This window comes from Phascolarctos cinereus, unplaced genomic scaffold, assembly GCF_003287225.1.
Source record: "Phascolarctos cinereus isolate Bilbo 61053 unplaced genomic scaffold, phaCin_HiC Scaffold_2;HRSCAF=192, whole genome shotgun sequence".
Lineage (NCBI taxonomy): Eukaryota > Metazoa > Chordata > Mammalia > Diprotodontia > Phascolarctidae > Phascolarctos > Phascolarctos cinereus.
Window position 1 is genome coordinate 354,677,727 of NW_027555625.1, and position 23,781 is coordinate 354,701,507.

The following is a 23,781-nucleotide window of genomic DNA, read 5'->3' on the forward strand; positions in this document are numbered from 1 at the left end:
TCGGCTTTGTTTGTGCAAAAACTTTTCAATTTAATGTAATCAAAATTATCCATTTTGCATTTCATAATGTTCTCTATCTCCTGTTTGGTCATGAATTCTTCAGTTCTCCATAAATCTGATAGGTAAACTATTCCTTGCTCTCCCAGTTTGCTTACAGTATCAGCCTTTATATCTAAATCATGAACCTATCTTGACTTTATTTTGGTATACGGTATGAGATTTTGATCTATGTCTAGTTTCTGCCATACTCTTTTCCAGTATTCCCAGCAGTTTTTCTCAAACAGTAAGTTCTCATCCCAGAAGTTAGGGTCTTTGGGTTTATCAAATAGTAGATTACTACAGTCATTGACTGTTGTGTCTTGCATATCTAACCTATTCCACTGATCCACCACTCTATTTCTCAGCTAGTACCAAGTAGTTTTGAGGCTTGCTGCTTCATAATACAATTTGAGATCTAGTATGGTTAGGTCACCTTCACTTGCATTTCTTTTCATTAGTTCCCTTGACATTCTGAACCTTTTGTTCTGCCAGATGAATTCTGCTATTATCTTTTCTAGCTCTATGAAATAATTTTTGCTAGTCTGATTGGTATGGCACTGAATAAGTAAATTAATTTAGGTGGAATTGTCATTTTTATTATATTAGCTCAGCCTACCCATGAGCAACTGATATTTTTACAATTATTTAGATCTGACTTTATTTACGTGAAAAGCATTTTGTAACTATGTTCTTATAGTTCCTGAGTTTGCTTTGGCAGGTAGATTCTCAAATATTTTATAATGTCTACAGTAACTTTAAATGGAACTTCTCTTTCTATCTCTTACTGTTGGACTTTGTTGGTAATATACAGAAATGCCGATGATTTATGTAGGTTTATTTTATATCGTGCAACTTTGTTAAATCTGTTTATTATTTCAAGTAATTTTTCAGTTGATTCTCTAGAGTATACCATCATATCATCTGCAACAAGTGATAGATGTTTCTTCTTTGCCTATTCTAATTCCTTCAATTCCTTTTTCTTCTCTTATTGCTAAAGCTAACATTTCTAGTACAATAATGAATAACAGTGGTGATAATGGACAGCCTGATCTTATTGGAAATGCTTCTAACTTATCCCCATTACATATAATGCTTGCTGATAGTTATAGATAGATGCTACCTATCATTTTAAGGAAGATTCTATTTATTCTTATGCTCTCTAGTGTTTTTAATGGAAATGGGTGTTGTATTTTGTCAAATGTTTTTTCTGCATCTATTGAGATAATCACGATTTCTGTTAGTTTTGTTGTTGATATGGTCAATTATGCTGATAGTTTTGCTAATATTGAACCAGCCTCGCATTCCTGTATAAAGCCTACCTGGTTATATTGTATTATCCTCAAGATAAGTTGCTGTAATCTCTTTGCTAATATTTTATTTAAAATTTTTACACGTATATTCATTAGGGAAACTGGTCTACAATTTTCTTTCTCTATTTTGGATAATTTTCTTTCTCTGTTTTGGTGGAACTTTTCTTAAAATAAGTATTATCTATCTAAAACCAAGAGCAAGTGGCAGCTAGGTGGCGCAGTGGACAGAGCGCCAGCCCTGAAGTCACGAGTACCTGAGTTCAAATCTGACCTCAAACCAAACACTTGACAATTACTAGCTGTGTAACCCTGGGGGCAAGTCACTTAACCCCAACTGCCTTAAAAAAAAAAAAAGAACCAAAGTTTATGGGATACAGGTAAAGCAGCTACCACAGGAAAAAAAATCATCTCTGAAGATACATGTTAACAAAACAGAGTTGAATAATGTGCAATTTTGTAAAGCCTAGAAAATCAACAAATTAAGAAGCTACAAACAAGCACAAAAGAAAAAAAGTGGAAACCATAGGAGAAACAGGTGAAATCTGAAAGAAGACTGCAGTCAATAAAAAAAAAAAAGAACAAAAGTTACGTATATACAGGATAAGCTACAAGACTTTCCAAGAAGATCAGTGGTGAAGTAATGATGTCCATTATTGCTCAACATTGTGCATAAGACAACAAAAATACATTGAAGGAACACATATAAGGTCACAAAGAAACAAAACTATTACTTTTTGCAGGTGACATGATGATATACTTTGAGAACCCTAGAGAATCAACTGAAAAAACTAGACATACAATTAAAAATTTTAGGAAATTTTCAGGATTTAAAATAAATGCAAACAAATCAAAATCCATTAGGAAGAGTTAGAATGAGAAATTCCATTTAAAATAACTGCAGACAACATAAAACACTTGGGAGTCTACCTGCAAAGACACAAACAGGATCTATATGAACACAATTAGAGAGCATTTGTCACACAGATAGAGACAGACTTAAACAATTGGAGAAATAATGATTGCTCCTGGGTGGGCTGAGTCAATGCAATAAAAAATGACAATACTACCTAAATTAATTTACTTATTCAGTATCACATCAAACTACTGAAGAATTACTTTATAGAACTAGAAAAAATAATAAAATTCTTCTGGAGGAACAAAAGGTCAAGACTATCAAAGGAATCAATGAAAAAACAATGAAGGGGAACTTGCAATGCCAAACTTAAAACTATACCAAAATGTAGTAATCATCAAAACAATTTGGTATTGGTTAAGACACAGAACAGTTGAACAATGGAAAGGATTAGATACACAATATGCAGAAGCAAACAAGGACAGTAACACAGTGTTTGATAAAACAAAAGATCCCAACCACTGGGGCAAGAATTCACTATTTGACAAAAACTGCTGGGACAATTGAAAAAGTAGTCTGGTAGAAACTAAGCAATGATGAACATCTCATATGGTATACCCAAGACAAACTCTAAATGGTTTACAATCTACATGATTTAAACATACAGGGTGATATCACAAGCAGATTAGGGGAGCATGAAAGAAATTACCTATCAGATCTATGGACAAAAGAGTTCATGACTAAATAAGAGAGAGAGAAGATCACAGAAAGTAAAATGGATAATTTTACATGAAATTAAAAAGGTTTTGCCCAAACAAAACCAATGCAGTCAAAATTAAAAGAAAAGCAGGAAACCGCGGGAAAAAAATTGTTTCCAATTTCTCTGATAAAGGTCTCATTTCTCAAATATATAGGGAACTAAGCCAAATTAATAAAAACAAGAGCCATTCCCCAATTGATAAATGGTCAAAGGATATTAATAGGCAGTTTTCAGAAGAAGAAAGTAAAGCTATCAACAGCCATATCAAAAAACCACTAACAAATTAGAGAAGTACAAACTAAAACAACTCTAAAGTACTACCAAACACTTATCCAATTAGCTGACATGACAGAAAGGGAGAATGATAAGTGCTGGAGGTGTGCTGAAAACAATGACACAAATGCACTGCTAGGAGAGCTCTGAACTAATTTAACCATTTCGGAGAAAGATTTGCCACTATGCCCAAACGTATACTGTGTATACTCTTTTACTCAACAGTACCTCTACAAGGTCTGTACCCAAAGAGATAAAAGAAAAGGCAAATAGACATATACGTACAAAAATATTTATATCATTTCTTTTTGTGGTGGCAAAGAATTGGAAACTGAGGGGATGCCCAACAAATGCAGAATACTACTGTGCAGAAAAAACGTTGAACGTGGTTTCAGGAAGACTTCTATGATCTGATGAAAAAGGAAGGGTGCAGTGGATAAAGTACTGGCCTTGGAGTCAGGAGGACCTGAGGTCAAATCTGGCCTCAGACACTTGACACTTACTTGCTCGGTGACCCTGGGCAAGTCACTTAACTCCAATTGTCTCACAAAAAAAAAAAAGTGAAAAGAATAGATCTAGAAGAACAATGTACCCAGTAACAGCTATACTATGACAATAATCAATCATGAAAGACTTAGCAACTCTGATCAATATAATGATGCACAACAATTTAAAAAGACTCATTATGAAAAAAGCTATTTACTTCCAGACTAAGAACTGATGGACTCTGAGTGCAAAGTGAAATTACAAGGGAAGAGATTAAAATACACAGTAGTAAATGACCATCATAATCTAATGTTTGATAAACGCAAAGATGCAAAGCTTTTAGGACAAGAACTCACTACCTGACAAAAATTGCTGGGGAAATTGGAAAGCAGATTGTCAGAAAACTAGATACAGACCAACATCTCATACTATAAACCAAGATAAAGTCAAAATATGTGCATGATTTAGACATAAAAGGTAATATCATAAGCAAATTAGTAGAGCATGGAAAACTTTACTTGTCAGATCTACAGTTTATGATTGAAGAAGAGGTAGAGAAGATCATAGGAAGTATAATGGATAATTTCGATTACATAAAATTTAAAAGGTTTTGCACAAACAAAACTAATGCAGCCAAAATTAGAAGGAATGGAGGAACTGGGGGGAATCTTTTACAAGTGTCCCTAATAAATGCCCCATCTCTCAGATATATAGAGAACTGAGCCAAATTTATAAAAATAAGAGCCATTCACCAATTGATAAATGGTTAAAATATATAAACTTTCAGAAACTTTTTCTAAAAAATTCAGGTAAATTTTCAGAAGAAATCAAAGCTATTCTATTATAGTCATATAAAAAATGCTCTCCATCATTACTGATTAGACAAATGCAAATTAAAATAATTCTAGGGTACCTCCTCATACTATCATATTGGATAACATAACAGAAAAGGAAAATGACAAATGCTAGACTGCTGGTAGATTTGTGAACTAGTCGTACCATTCTGGAGAACAATTTAGAACTATCCCCAAATGCCTACTAAACTGCACATACCCTTTGACCCAACAGTACCACTACCAGGTGTGTATCTCAAAGCGATCAAAGCAAAAGGAAAAAGATGCACATGTACAAAAATATCTATAGCAGCTTTTTGTGGTGGCAAAAAATTGGAAATTGAGGAAACACCTGTCCACTGGGAAACAGCTGAACAAGTTGTGGTATATAATTGTGATGGAATACTATAGTACTATAAGAAATGACTAGTGGGATGGTTTCAGAAAAAACTGGGAAGACTTATATAAACAGATACAAAGTGAAGTGAGCAGAAACAGGAGACCACTGTATATTACAACAGCAATATCATAACAATGATCAACTGTGAAAGGCTTAGCTACTCTCTGATCAATACAATAATCCAAGGAAATTCCACAATACTCATGATGAAAAAATGCTATCCACCTCTAGAAAGAAATCTGATGGGAGTCTGAGTACAACTGAAACATAAATTTTTCCACTTAATTTATTTATCTTGCTTTTTTTTTGGGGGGGGAGTATAACATGGCTAATATGGATATATTTATAACTGGTATCATACTACTTGTCTTCTCAATGGGTGGGGGGAAAGTTGAAGGGAGGGAAAGAATTTAAACTCAAAAAAAATTTTAAATGAATATTAAGTAAATTATTTTTTAAAAAAGATGAGTTAGATATGCTAGCTATTTGGCAATTACTCAATGGGATCAAAAAAAGATTACATATTTTTTGGTTATTCATAGTAACTTTACAAAAAGGGGCCATATTTTGGGTCATAATATCTTCATAAATAAATACAGAACAGCAGAATTATTAAACACATCCTTAACAATGACAATAAAAATTTTATTCTATCAAAAGAATTAAATATAGCAATTGAAGACTAAATATTGAATCTAAAAAAACTGTTGGATCAAGGAAAAAAAATTTTACTGTGGTACACAAACAATACATAATTTCAACCAAAGAACAAAAAAACCCAAAACTGTGGGGATGTGGGTAAAGCAATCCTTTGAGGAAAATGTCTCTCTTTAAAAACTTTCATTAACAAAGGGGAAGAAAAAAATGGATCAATTAATTAGGCAAGCAATTTCAAAAATTAGAAAAGCAATAAACCAAAAACCCTAACTAATTATCAAACTAGAAACTAGGGAAAAGAAGGGATTAATGAAACATAAAGAAAAAAAATTGATAAATAAAATGAAACATTTTTTAAAGAAAATGAATAAAACAGATAACAGTTAGTTTGATTTTTAAAAGAGAGAAGAAAATTATTTGCATCAAAACTGAGAAAAGGAAATCCAAAATAACTGAATACGAAATAAAAGAAACTATTGGAAACTACTTTGCCCAATTATATGCCAATGAAACTGACAAGTTAGGAGAAAAATAAAAATATTTTTAAAAATATAAAATACACAGATTAACAAAACTAAAAATAGACTTTTTAAATAATCAGTATCAGAAAAAGAAATTCAACATACTACAAAGGAACTCCTAAAAGAAAAAACCTAAGATGGGATGGGTTTACAAGTGAATCCTAGCAAATTTTCAAAGAAAATTAACTTCAATATTACATAAATTATTTCCAAAAATACGAAAGAGTATCTTATAAATTCTCCAAGGATGTAAATATGGTCCTAATTTTCTAAAAAAGGGAGAAATTAAAGATACCTACAAAGAAACATCACTAATATCAATGCAAAAATCTGAATACAATATTAACCAAAAAATCTACAACAATATATTATAAATACTTAACATTATGATGAGGCTGGATTTATTTGTTGTAGGATTGGTTCAATCTCAGGAATGAGGAAGGGAAGGAAATAAGCATTTATATAGCACCTAACATATGCCAGGCACTGTGAATATTATCTCAATATAAGGAAAACTATTCATAGAATAGACTACACCAATATTAAAAAAAAAATCAAAACCACATGATTATCTAAGTATGGGCTGAAAAGACTTTTGACAAATAATATTTCTGTTTAAAAAAAAAACAACTCCAAAAGGCACAGGAATAATTGTATCTTTGTTTAATGTGATAAATAGTATCTACATATAGCAAGGCACCAATATTGCATGCAATGGATAAAGGCCAGATAGAGGACTTTACAGTACAATCGGGGATAAAAGCAAGGACGTTCATTATCAATTTGATAAAGTGCTAGAAATGCTAACTAGTTGACAAAAAAAAACCAGAAATTGAAAGAATAAGTAAAAGACAAGGAAGAAACAAAACTATCTCATTTTCCAGATAATATAATCATCAAGGGAACCCAAAAAAGTAAATTAAAATTTAACTGAAATACTAATTTCAAAGTTGCAGGATATAAAATAAATCCACATGAATCATTGTAACACTTCTATTTACATTACCAAGAAAACTTAACATGAAGATATTCCATCTAAAATAATAACAAAAAGAATAAAAACACTGGGAGCTCATCTTAGCTGACACAGACAGGAATCATATGAATACAGCTGAAAAAATACACAATTGTAAAATAGTAACTGCCACTGGATAGTCTGAGCCAATAATAAAAGTGACAATATCACCTAAATTAATTTACTTATTCAGTGCAACACCAATCAAACTAACAAAGGAGTACTTTAGAGAGCAAGAAAGAAAATAACAAAATTCATCTGCAAAAATATTAGGTTGAGAATTTCAAGGGAAATCATAAAAAATAAACTGGAAAAAGAGGCATAGTAATGACAGATCTCAAATTAAACCCTTTTCTGTTCAGTCCTTTCCCAATTGATGGGCATCCCTCCCCACTTAGTTTCCAGCTCTTTGATGTAACAAAAAGAACTATCATAAACATTTTTCTACTTCTGCATTTTTTTCTACTTTCTTTGATCTCCTTGAAATTCTTGATTTTATATTTATATACAGTTCTCTTTTTCTATTATATTTTATATATGGAAATGCTGGTTTTATTTGTTGTTTAATTTCATAAAAATTAAATTTTAATTTAAAAAGGAGGATGTCTCGAACATAAAAGGTAAACAATGAATGTTCAATGCACATAAAAATGGATTTCATTATAGCATGCATCAAAAACCATCTCAGTTGTTAAAAATAATGGAGCAAATTATCTATAAATGGTAAATTCCTATTTATAATCACTAGTTTATTTTAATGGCATTACTGACCTTACAAAGATAATTAGGTTGGAGAATTTGTAAGTCTCAATTTGTGACCTACGTCAATTCAAATATGATCAGTTTACTGTGGTACTCAGATAAAAGTCTTTATTTTTACATGAGGCAGAAATTCTTCTAGTAAAATCAACTATGATCTTTTAGAATATTACATTATCATTATGCCCACAATGCTATGCCCATTCCATATCAATATCACTACTGGAAATTAAAGCTGGTTTTAAAAAAATGCTTCCCTACTTCCTTAAACTGCTGGTTCAATCAAATAAAATGTTATTTTTCAGAATTCATTCATTCATTAGTATAAAGTCAGTCTTCATGAATTCTGGGATGTATTAAAGAAAAGAAATGCCAACGGAAGATAGTCAGAAATGTCTGAAAGGCACAAAACTAGACATCAAGAAATACCAGCTAACTGGCAATGCTAATGGGCGTGGAACCAATTAGTGGATTCCGTAAGCACGCTGATATATAAACACACCATGAGAGCACATGCATAATACCTACTACTCAACAGTTTTTGTTAATAATAAATCGGGGGGGGGGGGCGGCAGCTAGGTGGCGCAGTGGATAGAGCACCAGCCCTGAAGTCAGGAGGAACTGAGTTCAAATCCAGCCTCAACCAACTTGACTTACTAGCTGTGTGTCCCTGGGCAGGTCACTTAACCCTAATTGCCTAAAACTAAAATAATAATAATAATAATAATTATTATTATTATTATTATTATTATTATTATTATTATAAGTCAGAGGGCCTTCCTCACTAAGTATCTGCCTCTCTATAAGTTTGCTGTCATACCCTAGTTCAGATATATATATGACATCAGACTAATAATTAACAGTAAAAACTACATTTTCCAACATACCTTCATAAGATTAACATGTACAAAATCATTAAGGTAATATTCTTCAATTGTGTGAGGCTTGCCTTCCACTTCAAACACATAAGCAGGATTCATTTTGTTCTGAACTGGAACAGCAAAATAGTCAGCAAATTCTCTACAACTGATAGTAGCTGACATCAGAATTACCTATTTTAAAAAGGCATAGTAAAAACCAATCATTAAAATTAATCAAAACACCTACTTTTTACTTCTTGACTTCTTTTTAATATTTTAGAACATATCACAAGAACAGTTTATAAAATATTTTATGCTAGTTTTCAAAGTATTTTGGTATTGCATAACAAATTGAATAATTTTGTATTTATCAGAAAGGGAAGCCATTTATGTATGTCCACAGACATACTTTAGAATTTGTTAGCTGATTCTATTTACCTATGGTATGTTGCCAAGCCATAAAGAAATTAATCTTTTTCCTATAAATTTGAGTTATGTGCCATTTAAGCTAACTGATAAACTTTATAGTCTTTAATCACAAAACATTTTCAGAAAAACAATTTTAAAATGCAACAAAACTTTCCCAACAATTAAATTCAATGTTTTGAGTCATGACTACAAATAAATATTTAAATTTTTTTTTCTGATGAAATTGACATTTCTCTTCTTTACCCCTGCGCGTAGACCTAATGGATAATTCAATGCCACCATGCAAAGATTTGAGAACACCAATTATACATTTCAACTATATTAATTAAAATAATCTCAAACACATTTGCAAAGCTTAAAAGAATTAAATCCTTATAAAATGACATTCTAAAGATGGTCAAAAACTGAACAAAAGCCTTATAGTATAATAGCTGCACTTTATCATTATCTTTAAGGTAAAAGTACAAAAGAAAAGTGGTTAAAAAGCTAACACCCATAAATTCATATTTCAAAATTCTAATTCCCTTAATATGTATTCCAATTATTTCATAATATAGCCAAAGGTAACAAAATTGGTTCTCTTGTGTATAAGGCAGAGGTCAAGTTGACTGTTCATTCTGATGTTCACCAGAATTGTGGTCAAGGTCCTTAACCACTCTGACCCTTTATTTTCTTCTCTGTCAAATAAGGAGGTTTCGATGAAACTTGTGCTCTCCAACCTCGTAGGATTATTGTGAGAAACGGATTTTGTAGATCTTGAAAGACTAAATAAATGTTTATTATTATTACTTTAGGACATTATAAATAAGCTTCAGTAATTTGGATCCCATTATTTCAGAGTTTGTGACCATTGTAACACACAGTTGCCTTATTTTATGAAAAAAAAAATCATATGCTAAATGAATAGTATCATCCAGGGGAGGGAAACCTGCAGCCTTGAGGCCACATGTGGCCTTCTAGGCCCTTGAGTGCAGCCTTTTAATTGAGTCCAAGTTCCACAGAACAAATCCTTTTATTAGGGGGATTATTAGTTTGGATTAAGTCAAAGAGCTGCACTTGAGGACCTAGAAGGCCACATATGGCCTCAAGGCTATAGGCTCCTCACCCCTAGAATATTTCAAATGAGAAATTCTAAGTTAGTTAAAATAATAATTTTCAAACATTCCTAAATCACTTAGAAGCATGAGTCTACGTACTGAAATGCCAATTGCCAATCATTCCAAAATGTTTTCCCCTACAGATCTCTGCAAGAGAAGGTTCTAATACAGTAAGTTCCCCTAAATGAGCAACTATATACTTTCATGTCTTTTGAAGTGTTCTATATAATTCAGAGTGGTCACTAATTTAACTTAGTTCTCATTTAATCAAGTAAGATAATATTCTTAAAGCATTTAGCACAGTACCTGACACACAGTAGGCCCTTAAAAAATGCTTGTTCCCCCCCCCAGCTAGTCCAAATAAGTGAACTAGAAATCATATTAAAATATCCCCATTATAAACATTTGTTGGATGCTTAAGCATCTCCCATGGACAAGGCACAAAGAGGAGAAACAAAACATGGTAGTTCTCAGTCCTCAGGGAACATAAATTTCTACTGGGGGGATAACAGCATGCCTCTAATAGATACATGAATATTAGGTCATTTGAGGAGCAAATGAACAGGAAATGGGAAAGACTTTATGTAGGAAGTAACACCTGAGAGATGACTTCAAGGAAGTCAAAGATTTTAAGAGGTAGAAGTGAGAAGGGAATATATTCCAGGTATGGGGGGACATGTACAAAGTTGTCAAGATGGAACAAAGACTTCAAGGACAAGCTAGGACTAAGTCAATTTGACTAGAGGACAATGTCCATGAAATGGGAACGTATAAAATAAGTCTAATAGGTAGTATAAAGTCTCTTCAATAGTACCACATTTACAGTTATTTGCATTTAATTACAGTTTGCTGTCATTTAATACTTAATGCTAACCTTTAAATTCATTCCTGTGCCTTTACGTTAAAGCATTCAGTCCAGCAAAGACAAGTCTTTAATCTCAAGCATTTCATTACAGTCAACTATCATTAGATTTTTCTATAGCCTGAAGCCAATTTTAGACATTAATGCAATTTTATTTTAAAAGTACTCAAAACACATTACCATAGTCACAGGAAAATACCCTCTAGCTTGCTTCCTCATAAGAACTAGGATACTTTACATGTTATCGAGTTTGATAAGTCTCCATTTTCAATTTAAACTCAGGTAAAATAAAAAGGGAAAGACAATGATAGAATCTGACCTTGAGCATTATATTATATTCAGAAAAGTCATGCTTACCTTCACAAAACGTGAGTTTGTCCTTAAAAGTTTGCGGACAACCAACAAGAGAAAATCCATTTCCTCTGTACGTTCGTGTACCTGAGAAAAAACATAAAGATAACAACATTAGGCATCAAGTACCAGCTATGACATTGCTAGAGAAAGAAAACAAGGCATCAGATGTCTTTCACTCTGGTACATTAATTCATTGGAGTCCAATCCCTATCCCTCTGCCACATTCCATGTATGAAGTATCACTTACCAGACCTGCTAGCTAACAGGTTGTAACTGACATTAAGCCACAGGTCTAACAGGAAAAGGGTCCCAGGATTGATGTGAGATCAGATATTGCCTGTAAAATATCTCTGCCTTCATACAATGTCAATCTTAGTCTAAACACTTTCTTTAAACAGGTATAAGCCATGACAGTGTCAGTCTAATTTCAGGATGTGAGCAAGACATTACCTTCTTCCATTATCTATCACATCCTACACCGATATAAAGTCATGAGGGATGGGGCGAAATGTTGTCACACCGATGACAGGCAGACTCAGGAAGGTGAAGTATGGTACAGCAGAAAGAGTACTACCTCTGGTGTCAAAGGATCAGACTTCAAATTCGACCACACCTCCTCCACCATATGCCCCCTCACCCAACCCTTAGTACCTGTGTGACCTTGGGCAAGTCACTTAACTTTCTTGGGCATGTTTCCTTCTTTGTAAAAATGAAGGAATCAGACCAAATGGCCAACTGAGGTATCTACTAGATCTATGATCCTATGACCTGAGGTCAGAACTCTGGCCAATAAAGAAGACCTCTGCAAAAGTGACATACTACTTGTGGGAGATACCGTAGAAGGACTTCCTGCTCAGGTAATGGCTACACTAGATGAGGTGAGTTTCCTTCTAATTATAGGATTCCACAGTTGTCAATACACAAGCAAACTACTCAGAAAAAAGCAATTTCTTCTAAACTAAAAATCTTTTATTCCTTCGTACTCCATAGAACCATCTGGCCTTGAAAGGTCACGATCACATCTGGCAGTTCTGCCTCCCCCAAAAAACTGGTACAAGGCTGGTATCAACCAAAACAAAGCATTTAGGTGAGAAAGAAAAATGAAGAAAACTAAAATCTTAGAGAAAGTGGATGACGTTGGTGAGGATCACGGAGAGCAGGAGAGCAGGGAATGAGAAGGCACATTTAAAGTCGTAATAGTTTGTGGGAGGTAATCATGAACAACTGACAAAGCCATCCATTATAATTCAGACAATTATGTTACAGAGAAGCAAATGATGCTCTAAACCAGCTGTTCTTAACCTTTTTGGTCTCAGGATCCTTTCACATTTTTGAAAATTAGTAACTACCCCCAAAGAGCTTTTAATTGCATCATTTATATCTATCAATACTTACCATATTGACATTAAATTTAGTGTTTTTTTAATTTATTAATCATGCTAAAATAACAATAAATCCTTTACACATTAACATAAATAACATTTTTTTATGAAGACATAACTATTTTCTGAGACAAAATTTAGTGGCAAGAGTAGCATTATTTTGGGCAGCTAGGTGGCGCAGTGGATAGAGTGCCAGCCCTGGAGTCAAGAGGACCTGAGTTCAAACACGGCTTCAGACACCTAACACTCACTAGTTGTCACTTAACCCCAATTGCCCTCACCAAAAAAAAAAAAGTAGCAGTGTTTTACGTATTTTTGCAAATTTGTCTAGCTTAATAGAAGACAAGTAGATTCTCATATCTGCTCCTACATACAATCTATTGTGATATTTTATTTGAATTGCATGAAGAAAACATGGTCTCACACAAATACACAGTTGGAAAAAGGAGAAATATTTAAATAAGCTACTAATAGCACAGTGTTATTATGAATATAGTTTTGACATCATGGAAAGGGTTGTGGGAACTGACAGAGGTCTGTGGACAATGCTTCCAGCAAGGCTACCCTAAAAAAAGCAGTAAAATCAAATGAAAAGAAAACTGGATGTGGAATCTTCAGCCCTGGGATTAAGCCCCTATTCTGCCACTGAGAAGCGGTGAGACCATGCACAAGTGATGCCACTTCTCTGAGCCTCAGTGCCTGTATTAGATATTTCAAAAGATTGGTTGTGAGCAAGGCACTTCATCAACTATATACTTTACTAATAACGATAATAATAGCTGACATTGATACAGCACTTACTATGTGCTTTACAATTTTCATCTCATTTGATCCTTACAACAACCCTGGGAAGTGAGTGCTATTATTTATCCCCATTGCACCAATGAGAAACTGAGACAAACAGAAGCTAAGTGACTTGCTCAGGGTCACACAGCTAATAAGTGTCCGAGGCCAGATTTAAACTCAAGCCTTGCTGACTCCAGGCCCAACACTACCTAAATGAGCCGCCTACTTTGGTAACCATAATAATTCAAATCTACAAAAAAAAAAAATCCTTCTTCCATTTTTGACAAAATATTAAGTGTGAAAAGCACTTTGTATTTATAATAAATTACATTTAAAAATTAGCTTTATTGACACCTATTGTGTTTTTAAGATCAATCATTATTACAATAACATTTTCAAACTGATAAAAGTAATATTTAAAATTTAATTCCCGTCGCAGGATGACTATAAGATGTTAGCCATTTTGTCCTTTGGGCCAATAGCTGAAAGTCCACTTCCCTAAAAAAAACCACAAAAGAGACAATGCAAAAATGAGTGGTAAACAAACATCAGCTATTATATTGATATTTGTTCCTCAGTCCCAATATTATTGGTATTATCTGCATCACTTCAAATGATGTATTCATTTTTGTTTATGAATCAAATTTGTGTCAGGATGACTCATTATCCAAAGATCTAATAAATTCACAACAACAAGCCTTTATTAAAGAGTTATTATGTATCAAATACTCTGCCAGGTACTCAGGGATATAAGGTCAAAAATGAATCAGTCAAGCTTCTCAAGAAGCTGTATTACATTCTACTAGAAGGATACAATATGTACACACCTAATTAAAAACAACATCTATATAGACATAACCATATAATACAACATACGTTCCACTCCCCTGATCTGTAACTGCCTCTCCCAGACTACTATTTCAAGAAAAGCCCTTACCACACCTCTCTTTACTCCCAAATCTCTGGCCTTTGCCTCAGTGCCACTTTTCCCATGCTAACAACCTATTTCTTTTCCCCACCAACATATGAAACTGTGAACTATGATCAAATCGACTCTGCCATTGTTCTTGGATGGAGTATATCAACATACTGCCCTAAAGTCCCACTCACATTCCTGGTAATTCTCAGGACCAAAGTATTCCTCCCTAACCACTATAGTCCTTGCATATTATCTCCTCACATCAGAATGTTAAGTTCCTACTATTTAAGGTGAGATATTTTACTATTCAAAATCCTTTTAATACTCAAACAATAAGCTTAGAGAGAATTTGTACTCAATCAACTGTGTAACTGTAAAAATATTATCTACTGTAGAATAATATTTCTCAAATGCCTGTTTTCCTCCATACACCTTGATCAAGGATGCCCTTGACATGTACACCAGTTATTATCACAAGATATCTGTAGAGATGGGAAAGCAAGCAGATGAGACAGGAAATTTTTTATATTTCTCAGACTTTTTTTTAAAGTCACAACATTATATTACTTTTTTCCCCAAGTGTTTGGTGTCTTCCTCTCTTTCAGGTATATTACTAACCACATCCTCAATGCTCTCAAAATTATCTATCTTGTATATTTGGCAGAAGCAAGAACTCTTCTTTAAAAAAAAAAAAGAGAAGACACCCACATGTACAAAATATTGATAGCACCTCTTTCTGTGGTGGCAAAGAATTAGAAATTGAGGGGATGCCCATCAATTGGGTAATGGCTGAACAAGTTGTGGTATATGAATGTACTGCAATACTATTGTGCTATAAGAAATGATGAGCAAGCAAACTTCAGAAAAACCTTGAAACACTTGCATGGACTGATGCTGAGTGAAGCGAGCAGAATGAGAACACTGTACACAGTAACAGTCATGTTGTGCAACGACTAATTTTGATAGACTAAGCTCTTCTGAGCAATGCAAGGGTCTAAGATATCTCCAAAGGTCTCATGATGGAAAATGCTATCCACATCCAGAGAAAGAACTGTGGAGTTTGAATGCAAATCGAAGCATACCATTTATTCTTTTTTTTTTCCTTCTGTTTTGTTTTGTTTCTTCTTTCCTGTGTGTGGTTCCTCCTATTGGTTCTAATTCTTCTTTACAACATGACTAATGTGAAAATATGTTTAATAGGAATGTATATGTAGAGCCTATATCAGATTGCACGCTGTATTAGGGAAGGAGGGAGGAAGTGAAGAAAAAATCTAAAATGCAAAAGCTTATGGAAGTAATTGTTGAAAACTAAAAATAAATTAATTAATAAAAAACCATAAACAAATAAAGCTAATGCAAACCAAGATTAGAAGGAAAGCAGAAAACTGGGAAACTTCTTTTTTTTTTATAGCCAGTATTTCTGATAAAGGCCTCATTTCTCAAATAAACAAAGAACTGATTCAAATTTGTAAGAATACTAGTCATTCCTCAATTGATAAATGGTCAAAGGATATGAAAAGGCAGTTTTCAGATGAAGAAATTAAAGCTATCTACAAATATATGAAAAATCCTCTAAATCATTAATTATAAGAGAAATGCAAATTAAAACAACTCGGAGGTATCACCTCACACCTACCAGATTGGTTAATATGACAGAAAAAGAAAAATTCCAAATACTGGAGAAGAAGTGGGAAATTTGAAACATTTGGAACATATTAGAACAATAATACATTACTGACAGAGTTATGAACTGATCAACAATTCTGGAAAACAATCTGGAACTATTCCCAAAAGGCTATAAAACTGTGCATACTCTTTGATCCCGCAATACCACTACTAGGTCTATATTCCAAAAATATCATAAAAAAGGGGAAAAGAACCACATGTACAAAAATATTTATAGCAGCCCTTTTTGTGGTGGTAAAGAACTGGAAATTGAGGGGATGCCCATCAACTGGGAAACAGTTAAACAAGTTGTGGCATATGAATGTAATGGCATACTATTGTGCTATAAGAAATGATGAGCAGGCAGACTTCAGAAAAACCTGGAAAGAGTTACATGAGCTGATGCTGAATGAAGTGCACAGAACCAGCAGAACACTGCACACAGTAACAGCAACATTGTGCAATGATCAACTATGACAGACTTAGCTCTTCTTAGCAATAAAATGATCCAAGATAATTCTAAAAGACTCAAGATGGAAAATGCTATCCACATCCAGAGACAAACTATGGAGAAGTCTGAATGCAGACCAAAGCACACTATTTTCACTTTTTTTTGTTTTTTTTTTATTTCTTGTGGTTTTTTCTTTTCCTGATTCTTCTTTCACAACATGACTAATGTGGAAATATGATTAATATGATTGTACATGTATAATCCATGTCAGATTACTCGCTGTCTTGGGGAGGGGAAAAGGGAGAAAAATTTGGAACTCAAAATCTTATAAAAATGAATGTTGAAAACTAGCTTTACATGTAATTGGAAAAAAAACACTATTAAGTCGCGGGAAAAAAGAAAGAAATGGGTTAGTTCAGAAAAGGGGTAGGTTTAAGGGGAAAATGATGCTTCTGATCTGGAAATTTGGAGTCTGAATTAGATATGAGACACCCAAGTGTAGGTGTCTAACTGACAATTTGTAACGTGGACCTTGGACTCTGGAGAGAGACAAGGATTACTGGATATCTAGATTACGGTAGTCATCTACATAGACATGGATGAGGACCACCAACAGAAAATGCAGAGAGAGAAGAGATATCATGGGAATATATCCACATATGGGACATGGAGAATGACCCTACAAAGGTGACCAAGGAAGAGAACCAACATAAAGCAGTGCTGTGAAAACTCAGGTAAGGAAACAAATATGCAGGTAGAGGGAGCGGCCAACCACATGAAATGGTACAGAAGGTTTCACTATGACATGGTGATCTTATCAGCTCCCATATGTTTGAGCAACATGTCAACGTAGATAGATGACATCCAAATCTACATATCCAACTGGATCTTTAAAACAGGATGCCCTACAGGCATCTCAAACTCAAATATTCCAAATATAGCTTCATCATCATTCACCACACACACCCCTCTTCCAAACATCCCCATTTCTATCAAGGCACATCCATCCTTCCACTTACCATGGTTTACAACCTCCTCAACACTTCACTCTGATGCACCACATATACACAATCATTTGCCAAATATTGTTGTTTCTACCTCCACAACATCTCTACTATGTATTTCCTTCTCTCCACGAATACAATTCATTTCCTCATCACTCCCCATGATTATCATAAAATAATTTTCTTAATGCTCTCCCTGCCTCAAGTCTCTTCCTACTATAATGGAGTCTTGCACATGTACAGTGCTCCTAATAGTGTCTTGTTTGTTTGTTTGAGGCAACTGGGGTTCCGTGACTTGCCCACGGTCACACAACTAGTAAGTGTCTGAGGCAGGATCTGAACTTAGGTCCTCCGGACTCTAGGGCCGGTGCTCTATCCGTTGCCTAATAGTGTCTTGACACAGACACTCAGGGAAGCCTCCTTTCTGCTTCGAGAAAGGCATGATGATAGAGAATAGACACGTCTTGGAGAGGATACAGAGCACCTGAGAACACTGCCAGTTCTAGTCAGTTAACCATGTAGTAAACAGAAGATTCTTTAACAGACTATGAAGGCATTCAAAAGGTCCCATTAGAAAAAATAAATATTTTTTAAAAGGCCTATCAGGCTCAGCCACTGGCATTTTTGCTTCAGCCCCATTTAGGGGAACCTCAGTGTCTCTTCTATTCAAGGCAACCAGGGAAGGAAGCAGAGCCTATGACCTTAGAAGTTCAAATGCTCTAAAGGGCACCTCAGCACCCCAGAATTCTCAGAGTCTAGTTGTCTAAACAGCATCAAAGGCCCAAGGAACAAGGAGTAACTTTCAGGAATGATCTTCAAGGTCCCAGTTCAACAGGAACTGAAACAAGCTCTCATCAAGCAGCAAGGCTGCCTTTAGACTTGACCTTCCTATGTAGAGGAGACTCTATGAAATGCTGGGAGACACGTTTTGTACTTCGTTTCTGCCATATCCCTTCATAAAAACTACCGAGTATTAAGTGACTAAGTAGAACTGAAGCTCTAGTCACTAATTCCCCAAAGTGAAAGGGAACACAGCCAAAAGCGCCCTGAAACAAGAGCAGGAGAGAAAGAAATGACACCAAGTCATTATCAGGGTATCTACCCCCCAGCCCTAGCAAGACTGACTCTGCAAAAATGGCTCTCCTAAATGCCTACGAGGCAGTCTCTCCTCATCTCTGACTCTCAGAATCCAGTTTCCTTTGAATTTTCGCTCACTTTCTCCTTCTACCAATAAAGTTACCTCTCCTGATCCCCATGGCTGCTACTGCCTCCCCTATCCCTATAATTACCGGGCATTTCCTTTGTAGACAACATGTGTAGACAGTCTCTAACTGGTTCTGGTTAGCTAGCCAAAGGGTGAAAAGGATGCTCTGCAGGGACATTCTAAAAGGCCCGGGCCGCAGCAGCCGCTCCTTTTTTTGCTTCCTTGGCTTCTGGGCAATTTGGTGATGTCTTTGTACACAAACTGCATCCAGTGCGAGACCACACTATGAAGTGAGAGGCCTTCTGACCTTCTTCCTCCACCCAAGACCCCGCGGTACTTGGGGTCCTTGGCCTCTGTGTTTGCTCTTTTCCATTCAAGGTAAAGGGGGTGGACTGACACTAGAAATTTTGAAAGACTGGAGGGGAGAGCCACAGTAGGCCGGGGGTAGAAGTCTAGGCTAGATTTTAGAGCCAGCCAGCAATGACAGCCAGAGGACCATGGAGTGTCCCTTCAAGAGAGACTTTCTTGGCCAAAGCCAGTGGAAGCTGAAATGGAGACTCAACTGTCAGTCATTCTGCATCTGGACATTAACTTGGTGGGACCAATACTACGTAGAATCCGGGCTAAATTATGAACCTATTCCCTCTCTGTTCCCCCAAAGAGAGATAGTCTGAGGAAGAATAAAATCTATAGTACTGAGGGAAATAGTCTTCCTGTATCTTTGTATTAAATATCCCATTATGAAAGCTAAACGGCGTTTAAGTATTTAAATGTAACTGACGTGCTAGTCTTTAGCACCTCACAAAGAGTGTGGGGAATGCAGCTCATAGAGGTTCAAGCTGATAGCAGTAAACAGAGAGCCAAGCAGACCTCCCAGGTTAACCCTCTGGAATTCTGACGGGCAGATGTAGCCAAACTATCTCTAGGAGAAAGAGCCAAAGCAAACTCACTACATGTATTGTATATAATTTTACATTGATGGGGTGCTTGGATGCTTGTGTTTGGACCCCAATTTCTCCCTAGCCTCAGAAACACTGTCTCTGGCAGTTTCTCCCCAGCCCAAGGACACTGTGCCTAGCAATTACCCATGAGTGGGCCCCAGCAAGACACTTATCTCTTTCCCTGGTGTAGTTACAAACAGCACCAGAAGGAATTATTAGTTTGAACTGGCTCTACACTGGGTCATAAAGATATTCCTACCCACTGGACTATCTATACTACTGCCCTACCTCATTATCTACATCCTGGACTCCTCATTATCTGTATTCTATACCTAAGACATATGTACACTCCCTCCATCTATCTTGTCAAGCAAGACATGGACTGGTGGCAGAATGGACAACTCTTAGTTACCCCTGATCTCTAGTTAACTTAGTGAAGTAGCAGGCCTAAAACCACACCTCCGTGTGGCCCCCCTTGTAGGCTTTTCCTAGTGATCTCTGGATAAAACACCTGCTCAGTACATACAAAAAGTGCATGTTCCTTTAAGAACTGACCACTCCTTAACCACTCCCTAATTCTGCCCTGAATCACCTAGTTAGCGAATTTGACACGTTTTGTTATATTTTATCCTATATAAACTTTAACTGTACCCCTCTAAGGTCACAGGTTCCTTAAGAATCCTTGCCCACTGAAAACTGTAACAATAAACTTTTTGCCAACTTGATTTAAAGAACATTTGAGTCTGTGAGTTCATTCAGACAACCCCATCCTGTACTTCCAGTCTTTGAGGGGTCTCAATATCACTATCTCCTCAAAAGAATATAAGCTCTTTGAGGGCCAGATCATTTTGTCTTTATTACCCCAGAATCTACCACAGTACTTGAAACACAATAGCCAATTAAATTCTGAATGAAAAGACCATTCCATTTAGCAATTTAAAACAAAAAAGAGGTGGAATAAGCTTTGAGCAAAGGAAAGGATAGAAAGCCAGAACACAAGGGATGTGTTGTGTACCTGTTGTACGTGGCTGAGTCACTCCCATGTGGCCAAAAGTTAAATAACAAAGGAAATGGCTGTCCACATGAGTGAAAACAAGGTCCTTAACGAGTGTGGAGGCAATGAGAATACCAAGAAGGGGTTAGAAGATGACGAAGAGGAAGAATCAACAGGCCTTAATAACTAAATGGCTATGTGAGAAATAGGTAATTTTCATTTCCACAAAAGTCACCTAAAATCTAAGAAATGCCATAAATGAGAATAAGAAAACACCACTGGCGGGTGAATAGACTAACCAGCAAAAACCTGTTCTGAGGTTAGGTACAGGATAGGATAGAATATTAACATAGCCACAGACCAAGCAAAAGGAGGTGTTTTCACACCCAAATAAGAGCCTGGGTCACCAAATTGTGGGGAGTGAGAGATGGGAACAGGGGCTGGGTCATAATAAGGAAATTAGGCGCTCTGGATAGTCTGTAACCTCTATAGTACCCAGTCAGTGGGAAAACGGGGGAAGGAAATCCGAATTGGGACCAAGGAATAAAAAGTTGTGTATCTGCTTACGCGTGTGTGCCCACATGTGGGACACCCAGTGTGGCCAGGCCATTAATAAAGTTTCTTCCTGGTTCAAACAACAGCTTTGTGGAATTCGTGGTAAGACTTTTTGCTGCCTACAGCTACAAAAAAAGAAGGAAAGGAGGAAACAAAAACATGAAGTTTCAAACATCAGTGACGTGGCAGTGGGAATGGAAGAATAGTGCAACTGACAAAATGAGTGTAGGCAGAAGGGAGAATGGATTGAGAGAAATACTATTTCAGTTTAGAATACACATGAGTTTGAAGTGCTGATGGCACATCTGGGCAGATCTGCTAATGCCACAGTAGAAATAGTACCCACCCCACCTTTTATTAAACACCTAAGCAACTACTACATGCAAGACGTTGTGCCAGAAGCTGGCAAACAAAGTCAAAATTAACCATTCATGATTTCAAAGAAGGCCTCAAACTCCAAAACAAGGTTAAGAATACGGGTTTGGACTTTCCAATTATCTATATCTTAAGAGATTCAGAAATGGGCAGAATGAGGATCCAGTAAAAGAGATCAAGGAAACAATGAAATATTCAGAAAAATTAACAGTGAGAGAATAAAATCTAAAAACATAAGTGACAAGAGAGTATCCAGAAGCAAGAAGTACACTTCTGTGTGTACAGGAAATGCTTCTAAGAGGAAGACCCCCCCAAAAAAATCATTAGAAAGTCCCTGGTGGGTCAAAGGATATGAAAGTTTTCAAAACAAACAAAAAACAGATTACTAACAACAATATGAAAGAATCCTCCAGATCACTAAGAGTAAGAGATATGCAAAACAAAACACTCTGAGGTTTTATCTGGTGACCAGAAATCTGGCACAGACCAAAAAAAAAAAAATTAGAACGGTCAAACGTAAAAGAGGTCATAGAAAGATGGGCAAACTAGTATATCGTTATCTGGAAAGTAATGTGAATTATGTCAATAAAGCAATTAAAATGCTCATATCCTTTTCCCTAGAGATTAAAAAAAGTCTCCATGTATGCCAATATTTATAGCAGTACTTTTTATGGTAGCAAAGAACTGAAACAAAGTACGTGTCCATCAACTGGACAACAGCTAAACAACTGTGGTACGTTAAATAATAGTGGAGTATTACTGGGCTATGATAAATGAAAAATAGGATGGCTATAGAGAAGTACAGAAACACTTAACTAATACAAAGTGAAGTAAACCAAACTAATAAAACAATATATACGACTATAACATCATAAACAGACAGACCCACCACTACAAATCAAAATGCTGTAGAATTAAAAGAACAGGCCTGGTCCCAAAGAAGTGCTATCAGAAGAACTTTATCCAACTCCTTTGCAGAGGTGGAAGGTTGACAGGTGTAAAACACTGCATATATTTTCAGATTTTTTTCAATTTTTCTCCTCTTTTTTTTTAAAGTGTTATATTTGATGGCTCTCTAGGAGGGGTAGGAATACACAGGAAAATTTAGATGATACAAAAATAAAATATATCCAAAAAAATTTAAAAAGAAAAAAGTCAAAAGCTTAAGAATGACTCAGCTTGTGTCAGCAACACAATGATCCAAAGGAGTCACAATGGAAAATGCTCTCCCCATCCAGATAAAGAACTAGTGGACTTTGAATTCAAATCAAAGCATATTTTTTCCCTTCTTTTATTTTTTGCCTTTTTTCCTTTTGATCTGTTTCTTCTGTCATAACTGTGACTAATATGGAAATGGTTTACATAATTGCATATATATAACCCATATCAAATTATCTACCATTATAGGAAGAGAGGAGGGAAGGGAAGAGAGGGGAAGAAGGGAAAGGAAAAATCTGGCACTCAAAATCTTGTATAAATGAATGCTAAAAATTGTCTGGACACATAATTGGGAAAAAATAAAATACTTCTTTAAAAAAGAAAAAAGTCACCAGAGAACATTGAGAAAGAAGAATTACATTAGAGCAGTAGTAATGAAGGCTCAATTTTCAAGAGAGAGAGAGTACTGATGAGAAACTAAAGGCATCAAACAGACAACAACTCTTCTCTCCCCCCCTTCAAAAAAAAAAAGCATGACTATAAAGGAGACAAGGGATGGGACAGGAAGTAGAAGGGTTGTTTGGGAGACAAAGACTTGAGACCTAATGACATTCAAAGACAAATGGAAAGGAGACAGTATGTGGTGAACAAGGGCATATGTTTATCCTCAAAATAAGTGTAGACATACTTCTTTCTCTCAGATATGAAGGAAGTATGAGAAACAGGGACGATATCAAGAAATTCAGAGGAGTAGAGGAATGCTCAGTAAGTTCCCCTCTAATAGTCTCAAACGTCTCCTAAACAGCATGGGCTCAGCTTTCCAGTCAAGATGGTGGAAT

The 23,781-nt window shown here is 35.5% G+C and overlaps 1 protein-coding gene across 1 annotated transcript in view; it reads right to left on the reverse strand.

The window, feature by feature from the left end:
* Positions 1-23,781, reverse strand: part of TDRD9 (tudor domain containing 9) — a 240,370-nt gene that overhangs the window by 121,833 nt on the left and 94,756 nt on the right. Inside the window, 2 exon segments of the mRNA XM_078150388.1 lie at positions 8,794-8,958; positions 11,512-11,592. Of these exon segments, the coding sequence (XP_078006514.1) occupies positions 8,794-8,958; positions 11,512-11,592 (246 nt within the window).